Source organism: Sorex araneus, chromosome 11 (assembly GCF_027595985.1).
Source record: "Sorex araneus isolate mSorAra2 chromosome 11, mSorAra2.pri, whole genome shotgun sequence".
Classification (NCBI taxonomy): domain Eukaryota; kingdom Metazoa; phylum Chordata; class Mammalia; order Eulipotyphla; family Soricidae; genus Sorex; species Sorex araneus.
This window is the reverse complement of record NC_073312.1, coordinates 13,028,418-13,045,468: the sequence shown is the minus strand read 5'-3', so window position 1 is coordinate 13,045,468 and position 17,051 is coordinate 13,028,418. Positions and strand designations below refer to the sequence as shown.

At 47.1% G+C, this 17,051-nt stretch overlaps 1 protein-coding gene across 1 annotated transcript in view; it reads left to right on the top strand.

Moving 5' to 3' along the window:
- Positions 1–6,666: 6,666 nt before the first annotated feature.
- Positions 6,667–17,051, top strand: part of ADRB1 (adrenoceptor beta 1) — a 66,842-nt gene continuing 56,457 nt past the window's right edge. Inside the window, exon 1 of the mRNA XM_055118685.1 lies at positions 6,667–10,011. Within this exon, the coding sequence (XP_054974660.1) occupies positions 6,806–8,212 (1,407 nt within the window). The 5' untranslated portion in view covers positions 6,667–6,805 and the 3' untranslated portion in view covers positions 8,213–10,011. The remainder of the gene's footprint in view (positions 10,012–17,051) is intronic.

The window sequence follows — 17,051 nt, the reverse complement described above, 5'->3', positions numbered from 1 at the left end:
GTCAACTGATGGTCAATCTTTACACACTCTGTCATCCCATTACTCATTGATTTGCTCAAGCGGGCACCAGGAACGTCTCCATTGTGAGACTACAAAAACTATAAATTTGTTAAACCTAGCTAAGTTTTTTTGGTGTGTGTGTGGGGACAGGGAATCACACCCAGTAATACTCAGGGGTTACTCCTGGCAGTGCTCAGGGGACCATATGGGATGACAGCAATCAAACTCAGATAGGTACATGCAAAGTAAAGCCCTACCTGTTGTACTATTGCTCTGGCCCCAAACCTGGCTAAGTTTTATGATACATTCTTTCCCCCTGACCTGCCCCCCATTAGTCATGACACTAAATAGCTGAACTGGGGGGCAAAATTCTTTCTCTTCAGCTCACATTTCTCTACTGAAATATTTTAAAAGAATCTATTTCAGAGAATCACATAAACACTTTTTCTATATTTTTGTTTTTTAATTTAAAAAAATTTTAATTTGGGCTGGAGCAATAGCACAGCGGATAGGGCGTTTGCCTTGCACGTGGCCAACCCAGGTTTGATTCCCAGCATCCCATATGGTCCCCCCGAGCACCACCAGGAGTAATTCCTGAGTCAGGAATAAGCCCTGTGCATCGCCAGGTGTGACCCAAAAAGAAAAAAAAATTATTTAATTACAGTGAGATACACAGTTAAATAAACAAATATTACAAAGGAACAGGATCCTCTCTAAGGAAGGGCTTACAAGAAGGGAGAAACTATTCTTAAGAGATGAATTGCCCAAAATCAAATGCACTGAAAAATAGCTTTGTTCCAGGCTGAATCATAGTTATCTCTTGTGTGAAAAGTGGGGTCTAACCAATGAAAAGAAGCTTATTTCATTGAACTGACTCTTTTCTTACAAGTCCATCTTGACACCTTTCATGTTTGAAAATGTGGTGATGCTTGGGTACTAGAGTCCCTAGAAATATTCCCCATGTATTTTTTTGCTGTATTTCTTGCATTTCTTGTATTCCTTCTATTTCTTGTGCATTCATATACAAACCTGTGAGAAAGCAAATATGAGGCCATTCTAAATATGAAACCATTGCTGAAGGGCAAGAAAATCCTGACAGGATCTCCTGCCGCTGGCGTCTCCACCCTTTCCAGATCCTTCAAATTTGGAAGACTTTTATTATTATTAATTATTATGATGATTATTAGCTCCTTACATTGTTCAGAGTACTAATCAGACCCTCCAGAAAGAGAAGGACGCACACAGAAAGGAAGTGGGAGAGAAGGTGACTTGTGAGTTTTCCAAGTCTGATCACTCCACTCCTCACTGTGCTCCTTCTTATCACAGTGGATGGAGTGGCTTGTCCCTGGGGAAACTGGTTGCTAAACCAGCCTGTGACCTTCAGGGCTAGCGGCAGCGGGTGCAGGCTGTTCTTTGATTGGTTAGTACTGAGGGACTGTTTTAGCAGCCTGACTTTTCTTTGTATGAAGCGGTCATCTTTACTCAGAAAACGCCATCCGAGCTCTGACCAACAAATCCCTCCCTTTAGCATCCGTCACAAGGTCAAGTTCTCTTGAAAGCATTTTTCTGATTGGAGAGACTTACTGGGGCTCTACTTGGAAATGCCCCTGCAGGCTTCCTTTTGCTTGTCTCCCTGCAGTTGTTTAATTAGGCGCTTATTTTGAACAGTCAGTTCCATTTTTTCAAAAATAGTAGTGATCATAATAAGCTCGTTGGTAGAAACCACAGGTGGGTTATAACCATGTCCGCTTGGAATGTGATCTCACACTTGAAAGTAGATTCAAGTTAGCGACGATTCTGTCAGAGCGATTGTGCAGCAGGGAAGGCACTTCTGTTATATGCAGCCAACTTGGGTTCGATCCCTGGCATCCCTTGTGGTCCCCTGCCAGGAATAATTCTTGAGTGCAGAGTCAGGAGTAACCCCTGAGCATGACTAGAAGTGGCCCCAAAACCCAGAAATAAGTTTTTTTAAATAATAAAAATGCTGAAAAAGAAAGGAAAAGAAAAGATGGCGTTTGCCTTACATGCAGAGGACCCAGGTTCGATTCAGGCATCCCATATAGTTCTCCGAAGTATCACTAGGAGTAATTTCTCAGTACAGAGTCAGGAGTAAGTCCTGAGCATTGCCATGTGACCCTTCCTCCCTCCACCCTCCCTAAAAAAAAAAGGTAAAGTAAAAGAGCCATCCATGTGAAACATTTATAAAGATTGGGAAGTATATATAAAAAGTATATATAAAAAGTAAAAATTATATATAAAAAGTAAAAGTATATATAAAAAGTATATATATAAACATTTATAAAGATTGGGAAGTATATATAAAAAGTATATATAAAAAAAAAGATTTTTTTTAATCATGGGATCCCATGGTCCCTTTTATACATCATCTCTTTTCCAGTCCTACTTTATTCACTATTGAATCGGTTTAGTATATATTTGTCCTGAGTCTACTTGTATTTTTAAGTGATTTTGAAATGCATATATGAACATATTGAGTAGGCTATTGGAGAATAAATTACTATTCATGTAAATTACAGGCATGAGCAAAGACTATAAGTTCAAAAGCGGTTATTTCTCAAGCAAGTGAGGTAATTTTATCGATTAATTTATTAAGTGACTAAATGAAACATTATATAGTGAACCATAGCTTAATGTCAATTAAGTTAATACTTAAGAGATATAAATTCATAAAAGGATAGTCCTGGTCCCAGTGAACTTACCATGGAGATAGGAAGAGAAGAGAGAAACATGTAACCAATAAGCAAGGGGTCCAAAGGCAATGCATCCTAACTGCCTTGTGTAATGCAGTAAGCAGAGAAACACTACAGGCAGGGGGAGGAGAAATTGCTCCCAGAAGCAGTGCGCAAAGCTGGCCATAAAATGAAAAAGCTAGCATCAGTTCTTGAAGGTCGAACTCACTGAGAGGGAAATAAGGAAGGGTCTTGGTGGAAGGAACCCACTGAGAGGCCACAGCCGAAGGAAGACTCTGAACACAGAACTGCAGGTGAGGAGATGTGGGAAGTTCCCAGGTGGGAGAACAATCCAAAGGCTATTTGGAATTTGGACCATGGAGGGCTTGGAACGCCACACTGAGGAGTGAAGGTTTGTGAAGTGAAAAACAATTTGGTCAAAATCAGGTTTTTAGAAATACTAAGTACAAAAATACCATTTGGCTCTGGCAGGCCAGATTAAACGGAGGAGGGCTAGAGGCTGGCAAGGAAGGGGTCCCAACTTGGAAATTAAGGGCAAACCCTCACACTCCTTGCTTTCCCCACGGATGGACCCCTAAGGGGTAGGATGGGAGAGGAAGGGCAGGGAACTCCAGGATGAAGCCCACCAACCCATCCATGCACGCTTGTTTGTCTCTAATCTGGAAACCTGTTATCCATCAGCCCTTAAGAACAGATCCTTCTTAATGGTAGAGAACAGGGAAGTGGGGCAGCAGGTTGTTTTAAACTTGCATTAGCTAATGCCCACTTAAAGGAATATATTGAGCCTTTTGGTCTTAATCTTGATTCCTTGTCTAAGGACAAAAAGTGTTCGCTTAACATTGCCAAAAGGTGCCAGGAAATGCGGAAATTAAGGAGCTCTGAGAAGGCCAGGAAGATGATTCAAAGGAGTGGGTGGCATGCTTTGCTCAAGGGAGCCCAACATCCATGGTACCATCTGGTCCCCCAGTCACTGCGCCTAGGGAGACCCCCAGACACCAGGCGTACCAATGCCCCCCACAAAGGAAATGTGAGGAAATCTTATTTCAAAAGAAAACGAATTCAAATCAAGCACAGACAACTCGAATTACTGTTGAATTACAGTGTCCTTGAGTCCAACTGAGGGAAAGCACCCCCACCTCCCAAACCCCCAGAGTCCCGGTATGTGCTGTGGCTCTCTCTTGAATCACCTGCAATGGCCTCTGGCTGTGAATATTTGTGATTGGATGAGTGGATCGTCCAAAATTTTAAGAGAAATGACTTGTTTCCCTGAATGAACAGGGGGGAAATTTTTGAAATTTTTGTCCTGTTCAGGTCTCACGCTCAGATACGTGGTGTGTATAAATGTAGGTTTTATATGCAGAAGTCAGAAAATGCCTGTTTATACACATATGGTCAAGGCATTAGCAGTAAGGCTGATTTGCAGGGGTCCTCTGCAGACCAGATTCTGGCCTTATCGCTCACAGAAATGTAGTCCCTGTGCCCTTCAGGGGCACTTCAGCCTGGCTCACAGGATTCCAGTAACACCCCTTGGCAGGAAAATGGCGCGGAAAGAAAGCCACCTCCTGCCCACATTCCCTACACCTCACCCCACAGCCCAGCACTCAGAACCCCTTTCCTGAGCCTCCCAATCCCTTGGCTATTTTGGGACTTCCCCAGGACAGACAAGACAGCAAGAAGGGGAGAGATTTGCAGCGACTTGGAATATAACGCTGAATTGGGGCCAACCGCATACTCCTTGCTTTCCCCACGCCCCCACACCCACACCCTCTTCCCCTTTCCATGGTCCCGAGTTGGCAACACAAGCAAGTCTTAGGGCAGAGGGGAATAAACAAGTCTATCGCCCATCCTCAACCTCCTTGGAACACTGATGATCAAGTGTGGACCTAGAGCAAATAAATGAACATGTTTGGATTGAAGTCAGAAAAGGTGGCTAAACTAAATAAACATGGCTTTTAGCTGACCTGGGCGCTTGCAGACGTCAGTTTCTGCTCACAAAATGAGACTGTGTTTAGTTCAGACACCCATTTTTCCTGCATGAGATATATATATATATGTATACATATATATATATATGAATAGCGCATTGGGTGGGGCATTCACCTTGCTCGCAGCCAACCCAGGTTCGATACCTCCGCCCCTCTCAGAGAGCCTGGCAAGCTATGGAGAGAATCTCTAGGGCAGCAGAGCCTGGCAAACCACCCATGGTGTATTTGATATGCCAAAAACAGTAACAACAAGTCTCACAATGGAGACGTTACTAGTGCCCCCTCAGCAAATCAATGAGCAACGGGATGACAGTGATACAGTGATACATAAAAAGATGTGTACATATTTTCATACACCCTAACATTGGCACTGGCAATCAGAAGCTCAAGAATCCCATCGAAGTCTTTTTATTTTCGAGGCTGAACTGAAGACCTCACCATAGCTAAATTAAAGAGATCTGCAAAACCCAGCTGAGCTGCTGCATTGCAGCCATCCTGGGGTGAATTCCAACCACCCTCGTCCCCACCCGGCACCCCTCACCCACCTACAACCGCCTGAGGGACTCACTAACCAAAGCACTTCATTTGCCAGAGACTCAAAAACCCCAACACACCTTACACCTAAAGCCAGCCGACTTAAATTCCCCGATGTGTTGGATGTGTGGATGGGTCTTCTTATCCTTCCCCCCACGTAATCAGAGAGTTTGGAGACTCTGGAAACTTGGGCAAAGGGGAGACCTCCCCCGCCCCCCCCATCCCCACCCCGCAACCTCCAGCAACAGAGCCAGAAATGTGAAATGACGTCATCCTGTCCACCCAAACTAGCTGTGCCTTTTTGTTTGAATGGACCCAGCTCAGATGATCAAAGTCACCCCACACAGGTGTTCCGACTGAAGGCGACAGGTCTGCAACGTGCTTAAACGCGTTCTTTCCCCGGGCGGCCTCCTTTAGCTCCGGGTCGGCGCTGGATTCTCGGGAGCGACCGCGCACACTGTTGCATCATGCTCACGCAGTCTGTCGGCCGCAAGTGGGGACTGTGTGTTTTTCCGAGTGGTCGTCAGCGGGAGCTGTTAACGCACAACCCTTCGCTTGGCTTCGCGACCCAAAGGGACGCTGGAACAACAGGCGCTCCTCGCAAACGCAGCGCCCGCCCGGCCCGGCTCGCTCTCAGCTAGGCGCTCGGCTGAAAAAAGTTTCCTTCACTCACACCCGCCTCCGATCTCCGAGCTGGCAGGACGCAGGCTGGCCGGGTCCCCTCCCTACCGGGCAAAGGAGTTCTACACCCGCCGCTCTTAGGCTGCCGGATCTGGGGGAGAGGACTCCTCACCGCCCGACTCTTGCACCCACCGGGGACAGGCCTTCCGAGAAGCTCCGGTGCGGTCCCCGCTAAAAAGGGAGCGCGCTCTCCGCTCTGCAGGGAACCTGGACGCAGGAGGTACTCGGGTGGGCGGTGGGGAGCGGGGGCGTCGCGGGGGAGGGGAGAGCGAGCGCGGGTGCGAGTGGGGGACGCAGCGGGGGAACGGGGACTGGGGGTGGGAGCCCGGCGCTGCAGGGAGCGCGGGGGTGGAACGGGGCACTGCAACTAGCCGGCGCACCGAGGGGCGCGCGCAGAGGCCGGCTGTGGGCGCCGGGGTGGCGCTCGCTGGGCGATCTGCACCCGGACTCCCCAGCGCCGCAGAACTGGCTATGGGAGGGGGGGTGCGGGAAGCTGGAGGGGGGGAAGCAGAGAGGGGCGTGCCTTTGCCGCGATTGGCTGGGGGAGCCTGACGCGAGGCCCCGGGGGTTGGCTTAGGGGAGTGGGAGCGGGGTGGGGTGGGTGCTGGGTGCCGGGGCTGCGGGCTCGGCGCGCTCAGAAACATGCTGAGGTCCCGGCGGCTGTTCCAGCAGCGGCAGCGGCTTCAGCAGCAGCAGCGGCGGCGGCGGCGGCGGCGACAGCGCTTGGCTCCGGCGGGGAAGGCGCCCGGCGCCCATGCCTCCGGCCCCGCGCAGCGGCTGCCCTGACCTGGCCGCGACCTCCCTCCGCGCGCCCCGCCGCCCCGGCCCCTGGGGTGTTCCCCAACCACGGCCCAGCCCCGCCACACCCCCCGCCCCCGGCCTCCGCAGCTCGGCATGGGCGCGGGGGCGCTCTCCCTGGGCGCCTCCGAGCCGGGCAACCTGTCCTCTTCGGCCGCGCCGCTCCCCGACGGCGCGGCCACCGCGGCGCGCCTGCTGGTGCCCGCGTCGCCAACCGCCTCGCCCCTGACCCCGGCCAGCGAGGGCGCCGCGCCTCTCTCGCAGCAGTGGACGGCCGGCATGGGCCTGCTGATGGCGCTCATCGTGCTGCTCATCGTGGCGGGCAACGTGCTGGTGATCGTGGCCATCGCCAAGACGCCGCGGCTGCAGACCCTCACCAACCTCTTCATCATGTCCCTGGCCAGCGCCGACCTGGTCATGGGGCTGCTGGTGGTGCCCTTCGGCGCCACCATCGTGGTGTGGGGCCGCTGGGAGTACGGCTCCTTCTTCTGCGAGCTCTGGACCTCGCTGGACGTGCTGTGCGTGACGGCCAGCATCGAGACGCTGTGTGTCATCGCCCTGGACCGCTACCTCGCCATCACGTCGCCCTTCCGCTACCAGAGCCTGCTGACCCGCGCGCGGGCGCGGGTCCTCGTGTGCACCGTGTGGGCCATCTCGGCCCTGGTGTCCTTCCTGCCCATCCTCATGCACTGGTGGCGGGATGAGGGCAAGGAAGCGAGCCGCTGCTACGATGACCCCAAGTGCTGCGACTTCGTCACCAACCGGGCCTACGCCATCGCCTCGTCCGTCGTCTCCTTCTACGTGCCCCTCTGCATCATGGCCTTCGTGTACCTGCGGGTCTTCCGCGAGGCGCAGAAGCAGGTGAAGAAGATCGACAGCTGCGAGCGCCGCTTCCTCGGCGGCCCCGCGCGCCCACCCTCGCCCGCGCCCTCGCTGGGCTCCCCGCGCCCCGCCGCGCCCCTCGCCAACGGGCGCACCAGCAAGCGGCGGCCGTCGCGCCTCGTGGCCCTGCGCGAGCAGAAGGCGCTCAAGACGCTGGGCATCATCATGGGCGTGTTCACGCTCTGCTGGCTGCCCTTCTTCCTGGCCAACGTGGTCAAGGCCTTCCACCGCGACCTGGTGCCCGACCGCCTCTTCGTCTTCTTCAACTGGCTGGGCTACGCCAACTCGGCCTTCAACCCCATCATCTACTGCCGCAGCCCCGATTTCCGCAAGGCCTTCCAGCGCCTGCTGTGCTGCGTGCGCCGGGCCGCGCGCCGCAGCCGCCGGGCCTCGGGCGAGCGCTCGCGCGCCTCGGGCTGCCTGGCCGTGACCGGGCCGCCGCCGTCGCCCGGAGGCGCCTCGGACGACGACGACGAAGAAGACGATGTCGTCGGGGCCGCGCCCCCCGCGCGCCTGCTGGAGCCCTGGGCCGGCTGCAACGGCGGCGCGGCGGCGGACAGCGACTCGAGCCTGGACGAGCCGGGCCGGCACGGCGGGGACGCCTCGGAATCCAAGGTCTAGCGCGCCGCGCCCGGGTCCCCGCAGCTCCGGCCCGGGGACGCGGCGTCCGCACCCCTCAACCCCCCCCCCGGAGGAAACCAGCCCAGGCGCCCCCCACCACCACGAATGGCTTCCCCGGGGCCAAGGAATCTGTGTTTACGCAAGACCCCAAAGCAGGTGAACTCGAAGCCCGCGAACCTCGTCTCCAAATCAGCCAAGGCCGACAGCAAAGCCGCGGGGCCCCTGGCACAGACAGGGAAGTTGGGGCAGGGGGTGGGAACGCGGCTGATGGCTTTTTCGGGGGGGCCTCTTTGCTCTTCGTCTGTGCGCCTCCACCTTCTTTCTGTGTGTGTGATGTGTGATGGTGCATCCGTAGACATTTCTCCCCCCCCCCACCCCGCCTCCGGACGGTTTTTGACACTTTCTGCAACGACCAGCTTGGGGAGGGGCGGTAGGGGGCCCCCCCGGGAGGAGAGAAGCTCTAGGAGATCAGAATCCGTGTAGCTGGCTGCCACCGCGACCTCCTCGGGATGCAGTCATCCGGAGGGGCGGGGCGGGAGAGGGGAGGACAGGGTGTCAGGACAGGTTTTCCTTTGCTTTCCAGAGAAATTCCAGTGTATTCCTGAGGAATGATTTTTCTCTCCCGTTCTTAAAAGCAAAGGGAAAGGATGGAAGCGAAAGCCACGTTTCGAGAAAACGGAGGCTGTGCTTGGAAGCAGCCTCCCTCCCCCTTGCTCTCCTTTCCAGGGCAAGTCTGCCCTTCCCGTGCGTCTGGGTGGTCAGGGTTTCTACCTCATTCTGTGCACATTGATTGCACAGCAAGATAGAAAGACTTGTTTATATTAAACAGCTTATTTGTGTATCAATATTAGCTGGAAGGACCAGGCGCTGAGCCTCTGTAACCATGTGACTGTCCATTGAGGAGAGGACAGAGAAAGGGAAAAAGAAAATACACAAAGGAAACAGTTCAGATTACTGCACATGTGGGTAAAGACAAAAAATACAAAATAAGGAATGAGTTAAAATGCCATTTTTGCACAGTGTTAAGGATTGTAAAGTCCACAGAAGATGTTACTTGCACAAAAAAAAAAGATTTTTTTATGGGGGGGCTTGGGGGGGTCTTTAAAACTAAAATAAAATTCAAACTCTACTTTTGTTGTCGATGCTGTTATTGAGCTGATGATTTGCTGGAAAGATACCTTTTTATACTCTTATCATGGTACTGTAATTGTATCCATAGTATACATATAATTATCTTAAGGATTATTTTTTATTTTTTTATGTCCAACTGCCCAAGTGAATCTGGTGAAAAAAAAAAAAAAAGCACTTATGTGTAAGTTCTACTCCCGCCTGTGTTTTACCAAGTATTTATACTCTGGTGCAACTAACTACTGTGTGAGGAATTGGTCCATGTGTAATAAATACCAATGAAGCACAATCAAGGTTATGTGCCGTATGTCTGTAGGGGATCAGTGATTATGGAAAAGACTGTTTCGAAATATAGGCTGGATTTCCCATAGAGCTCTTTTAATAGCTTTTCATGACTCAATAACATAACCAAAAGCCTCTAGACCAAATAAGGCAGGCACCTAACTAGGAACTACAGACTAAAATTTCACAGCCGGATTCCAAGTATTCTAGACAGCTTGTAGGTGTTTTCAAGATTCCATCTGCTGCTCCTGACTTAAGAACTATCATTTGGGATTGCCTGGCTTCTTCAGAAAGAAGTGATCGGGCCAGATACCTCAGCTGCAACTGGCCCAGCAATGCAGGAGAGAAAAACTAACTCGTTAAACTATCAGTTGCCTACTTGGAAAGTGGTAAGTAGCTTTCCTGGTTTGTTTTTTTGGTTTCCTAATAGAAAATTGCAGCTTATACCTGACCAGGGTGGGTGTGCAGATTTCTGCAGGGGCTGTCTAGAATGTAAAATGCTTTCATGGTTAAGCGAAAATTTATAAAAGGCCTGTTAAGTAAATATTTTTCTTTTGTGTAATTAAATATATCCTTCCAGCAGAAATTCCGGATGGGTAGGTCACAGGTAAAAGCAAATGGGGATTTTTTTTTTCATTTCCTAACAAAATGACAAGCCCCACAAATATAATATTTTTCATAAGATCTGTTCCTAGGAAAAGTGTCATAAAAATCCCATCCTAGGGTTAATATTTGCCTCCTCCCCCAAAAAAGGTGGAGTATTTATTTTTTGCATTTTAACCCAGGCGTTTTCCTTCATGATCCTCAGGAAAGAAACCAAAGTGACAAGTATAAAGTTGGGGCTGACACAGAGTTAGCTAGTATAGAGTAACTCATTACAGAAGAAAGGCAAGTTTTCTATTCCTTTTCGTTTTCTTTCTTTTTTTTTTTTACAATGGTATATTCTGAAGATCAAAGAGAAAAGCTTTAATGATGGTGACCAGCAAAGGGTTGCATGAACATTTAACAGTAGTTTTTAACAAAAGCTGCTGTTGATTTTTTTAACAAAAATTTTAAATTTTAAATTTTAAAATTTTAACAAAATTTTAACCATTTTGTACAGCAAAAAAGGAAGGACCTGGGGGAAGCAAGATACCAAAAATTCTTCACAAATATAAAGAGGGCCTGAGAAATAGTACAGCAGGCAGAGTGTTTGCCTTGCCCTTGGCACCCCATATGGTCTCCTGAGCACTGCCGGGAGTGCTCCGTGAGCAGATACACTCAGGAATAAGTCCTAAGTACAGCTCAGTGTGGCCCCCAAACCTACATATATATGTGTGTGGTGTGGTGTGGTGTGTGTGTGTGTGTGTTTATGTGTGTGTGTATAAAGACATGATTAAATTTATTTTGGTGGCCGTAAGGATGAAAAATGTCACTCTTGTTTCTCATGGGAACTACATGCAGTGTGGTTCTAATCTCCTTGGCCGACTATAAGTATGTAAGAGGCATTTTGTTTGCTGGGGGGGTGGGGGGAGGGCACTGTTCTTATTTGGTTATGCTGGAAACTTAATTAGTAACTCTACAGTCACAAGAGTCAGGCCAATTCTTAGTGTCCAATTTCCTGACTGCCTGTCTTCACATTGAAATAGTTTTCCAAACCCACCTTACAGGCCCATAAGCCTGAAAATTCAGCTCTTAAAATCAGGACGGTCCTGCAAACTTTATTAACAAATAGATGTCAGTTAACTACTTAGTAGGCGGATCTAAACTCTTCAGTAAAATCAAAGAAACAGCTATCATCTTGGGGGCTTATATGTATTTGTAGGAACTGGAAAGATTTCTTGTTTGTTTGTTCCGTTCCCTGGCTTAGGATTACAAGGGTTTGGAAATGAATGAAGCATGGGAAGGGATGCCAGTAGCCCATGAGAATGACTTAGTTGTCTTTGAAGAAGCCAAAAATGGGTTTATCATAGAAAAATGGGGAGTGAGGCTCCACCTGCAGTTCTTGAGCCCCCTGGAACTGTTTAAGCCGGTTACATCGGTAGGGCTCACAGTACAAAGTGACAGGAAGGCAAGGAACTCAAACAGCTGCCTTTCCCAGTGACGGTGGGACAGAGTAGCCACGGCATAAACCCTAAACTCCAACCCATGAGCCTCAATAGGATGGAGATTCACTGATGGACTCAAACAGGAAATTAAGTTAGGTTTGGGTCACCCACTATGGAGTTCTCTCAGGTATACGTTATTCCAGCAGCTCTCATTTCTCCTTCCAGAAGCGTAAAAACAAGTTTTGGTTAAAGCAGACAGCTGTGTCGTGGCTGGGGAAACTTGCCTATAAGGAACTCTGCAAAAAGAGTTGCTTTTTTTTTTTCTTTCAGCCCATGCTTACTTTGGAACTCGAATTATTAATAACTTCTAAGTGGCTATTGTGAAACCTTTCCTTGTGAAGCACATTTTCCTAGCTTATTTTAATTTCACATTTTGTTGAATGTGCTGACTTCCTCTGGCAATATGTGAAATTGCCAGGCGGAAATTCTGCACCCAAAGTATCAGTATTGTATTAGCATTGTCGTTTTCAACAAGAACTTCTAACCAAGGAACCAAAGGAAAATTATTAAGTATATTTGTGGTCAGCCATCGAAAAGAAAAACGTTTTTTGTTCTTTTTTGAAGACAAAAGCATCAGACCTTTGCACTGATTTAAATTAAACACTTTGGCACAAGAATTTAGTTTTATTTGTATGTTTCTGGCATAATGTGCTGAGAAATTCTAATTCTTTTGACTCCCTGCCAATTTGCTACTAATCAAAATGGAGAAGATATGCACTGTTTGTATTATACCTAAAAATAGTAGTGCTTCGGTCACATCAGCAAATGGAGTTAAATTAATTTCTCCTTCCCTTCACACACCCCCCTCCACATCATTTAAATTTCCATATAGAATATTATTTCTGAATCTCAATAATTGTGAGTCAGTGTATCTCAAGTTGCATTGATCCATTGCAATGATTTTTAGAGCAGCTCTGCTGAACTTATGTGGAATACAGCTTTCCCGAAATTCCCTCTTTAGCCCTGCTCTCGTTGAAGAACTTTTACTGAAATAGCTCCTATAATGTAATGAGAGCTATTGCTATTAGAAAAAAAAACTTGGTACATTCATTGACTTCATCAATCCTCTTTTTACCTGTTAGTGAGAGGACAGAGATAATTTCTGAATTAATAAGATTTGGTCCCTCGGTGAGGCAGTTAATAGACTTCCAAATCCAATTGCCCTGATGACAGATGGACAAACAGTGGCCCCGGGGAGAAGCTGGTACTTCTCTGGCAATTTGAGTGCGTGATCTTTGCAGAAACATGGCTCCTGGTAAAGCACTGGGAGTAACCATCCACACCCTTCCAAGCTTTGCCTTCCCTTGATTGTTGGGTAAAAATCACTCTGAGCATGTCTCTACCCTCAGTGCCTGAATTCTTGACTGACCCACCTGAGTCACAAACCTTACTTAATTCTTACTCAACTGAAAGCATCTTCAGCACCTAGATGAATTGTCCTCATAGCATCATTCATTCTGCATGACTGCTTTCCCAAATCTTTAACTGAGTCTCTCTCAATGCTTACAATTTCTTTTTTTTTTCTCTCCCTCTTTGTATTTCCTTGCTGACAGCTGTGAATTCACATTGGCCAGTCCCCTTTATTCCATTTTATGACACATGGCTTACTTGGGAAGCATTTTAAATGTCTTAAGTTTGGAGTTCTTCCTGAGAATTTCAGTATTGCTCATAATTCTGGGGAGAATGAAACTCCAAACCTCTTCCTTACACATTTCCTATAAAAAGTCTTCATGTGGAATTTAATATTGGGGGATTTGGGGCATCTTCACAGGCTCTCTTTTTCTTCGGTTTTTCTGTTTGTCACCATGCAACTTCATCCAGCTTCCAATGTTCTGATTTCAGAGGATTGCATTAGCTCGTCCCCCTTCCGCTATCTCTCATTTAGTTTTCCTGGTGGTTATTAGTTGACTTGTAGGGGTTGTGGATAAAACTCTAGAAAAGCAGAAACGTGATCCTGCAGATAGCCCAAAGACTGGCTTTCTGACCTCTGCCCTAGACTCTGGGGAAGTCAGCTCATTTCCCTGTGGTCGAGTTCACTTCCTATACTGTCTTACCAGGAACCCTTGTACACCCCTTTGAGATGCTCTGCTAGTTCACGGCTTTGTAAAGTCTATCATTTTGAATAAAGTACTTCCTCCTCACCTTTTCCCCTTTTCTTACAACTCCACCCACAAATGTCTGGCCTGTTTGTTTTTCTTTTTAAGTGAGATGAACACAGGAATAGCAAAATATCTATCTATAATACCCCATGCATCCAAACAAACCATCTTTTACTTTTTTTTTATTAGGCTTAAAATTCCACAGAAACCACAACTGAATAAAAATAATCTTCTTCCCAAACATCGGCTTACCAAACCTGTTTGCTATGTGCTAAGCAAAAGTGGTTGTTTAAGGATTCCTAACCCACTGCCACTTGGAGGAAAGTAAGTCAGCGTGAAACGTCACTTGAGTCCCTCGTTTTGCTTTGAGTTGTCAGTGCTCAAAGGAAAGATCAAGATTGTTCTCTTTTCCTGGAATGACAATTCTGATATGAAAAGTGCTGAGGGCAGTGAGAGCTGTGTTTTTGCTTACCTCTCTTGTGATTTTCAGGGTATCAAGTGTCTTTGTTCCTGACTTAATAAACAATGACAAGTCTACAGGAACTTAAGGGACTTAAAATATCTTTTCTGTTAACTACAGGAACTCACCTGCAATTTTGAGGTTCTTATTAGAAACACTTTGAAAGAGTAAGTATTAATAAAACAACAAGTCTCACAATGGAGACGTTACAGGTGCCCGCTTGAGCAAATCGGTGAACAACAGGACGACAGTGCTACAGTGCTACAGTGCTAAATATTAATAAATGTCACAGTGATAGTTCTGCACCCTGGGGACTTTTTTCTAAAGCCATTAAAGATCATAATTATTTGTTCCTTTATTTTGCTTTTGGGCCACATTCCAGCAATCTCAGGGGTTACTCCTGGCTCTGCGCCCAGGAACTCAGGGAACTATAATAGGATGCCGGGGATTGAACCTGGGTTGGCCAGATGCAAGGCAAGTGCCTTACCCGCAATCCTATACTCTGGTCTAAAGGTAATATTTTAGTAAGATGCTTTGGGGAGGAATTACTTGGGCCTAAATGAACCTGTGATCAATCCTGAAAAGTTTTTTTCTTAAAATAGTCATACTCAAGTAAGATAGAATCACTTAGGGACATTTGAGAATCTTTAGCACCAGAAAGACCCTGATCCATTTAGTATACAATACCCCTCTGCTCCTTCAAAGCTCTGCACTGACCGGTGGGGACCACCAAAACACATAAGATTCTAGCTGAGATTAAAAGACTTAATCTGCCATTTCATGGCACCAAATCTGTCCTCTATCAGCAAATGTTTCCTTTTTATCTAACCCAAATTTCTCTCTCTTTTTAAAATTTTTTCAATTTTATTGAATCAACATAAGATAGTTACAAGCTTTCATGTTTGGGTTACAATCACACAATGATCAAACACCCATCCCTCCACCAGTGCACATTCCCCACCACCAATATCCCGCTTTCCCCCCCCCTTTCCCACCCTCCTCCTGCCTCTAAGGCAGAGTATTCTCCATACTCTCTCTCTACTTTTGGGCATTATGGATTGCAATACAGACACTGAGAGGTCATCATGTTTGGTCCATTATCTACTTTCAGCATGCATCTCCCATCCCAACTGGTTCCTCCAGCCATAATTTTCTTAGTGATCCCTTCTCTATTCCAGATGCCTTCTCCCCTCCACTCATGAAGCAGTCTCCAGCTATGGAGCATTCCTCCTGGCCCTTGTATCTACCATCCTTGGGTGTCAGCCTCATGTGATGCTACCCTACACTTTACAAATGAGTGCAGTCCCTCTATGTCTGTTCCTCTCTTTCTGACTCATTTCACTTAGCATGATACTCTCCATGTTTATCCATTTATAAGCAAGTTTCATGACTTCATCTCTCCTAACAGCTGCATAGTATTCCATTGTGTAGATGTACCAAAGTTTCTTTAACCAGTCATAATCCAAATTTCTCATGATGGGCCTCACTGGGATCCAAAAATTGATGTTATAAAATCATTATAAAAGTTCTTCCCATGATATCTATGAAAATGATCCGTATGAGAACTCCTGCCTGCAGCTTTCTAGGCGCTAATCCCATTACTCTGATGAATCAGTTCAAATTCTCTTGCGCTTCCTGTTATCTGAGTGGGAATCTGCCCAGATTTAGCAAGTTTTTTGGGTGGAGAGCAGAAGCAACCATAGCCCAGTTCAGTGTTTGCCCAAGAACCTGACCTAGGGATTCTTTGCTGTCTTTCCTGAAATTGTGCTATTTTTCTTTTAATATCATCAGCACCATGCAACTCTGAAAAGGATGAAAATATACCAAGGGGCAAAGTGTGATATGAAAATCTGAGTGGGGTGGGAGGCAATTTGACCACACTTGCTATGCTCAGGGTTTGCTCTTGGCTCTGTACAAGGAGGTCACACTTGGAGGTGCTCAGAGGACCATGTATGAGGCTGGGGAAAGAGCTAGGGCTGGCCTCGTGCAAGAAAAGCCCCTTAATTCCTGTACTATCTCTCTAGTCCTACACAAAAACTCTTTTAGTCCTAAATAATACTGTTGCAACCATCCTTATAAGAAAAGGACCAAATGGGGAATAGGAATTTTTATTTTTGTCTTAACTCAGCAAGTCATATAAATCCCTCCCCAGAGGACAGGCAAATGTTTATAATTCTCTTCAAATCTTCTGAATGTCCATGTATCTAAAATAATAAATACATGTCTTCGCAGTGGATGGAGCAGAAGTCACTTGGAGAATTTGACTAGTCGGAGAATGATTTTTTTCTTTTAGTTGTGAGTTTTGTGTGCTCTGTTCTTCAAAGACTGAGGGAGCAATGTACTGAGTATGTGCACTGTGCCAGCTACCAAAAACCCAAGAGTCTGTCTGCCAGGTGCTCACACTTGCCAGGGAAATCAGACATCCACCTGTGAAGAGGGACCACCTGTGAGGCAGGTGTGAGTGAGTGCCAGACACCGCTCCCAAACAGTGTGGTAAAAGATCTATCAGAACTGTAGAAATTCACCGCAGAGAAGCCAATTTTACATTTTCTTGTAACCACATTTCTGTGTGTTTTTATTTCACAAGAACAGAAGTAAGCAGGCAAAGTTAATGTTATTTCAACTTGTAATTTCTGTAAAATCTTATTGATGATATCGCCTAATTCCTTCTTTTAATGTTAGATCTTTGAAATTTGGTGTATCTTTGAAATCTTGCACTTTGGTGGTAGTGGGTTATAGCTGACAGTGCTCAGAGCCTATTCCTGATTCTGTGCTCAGTTCTC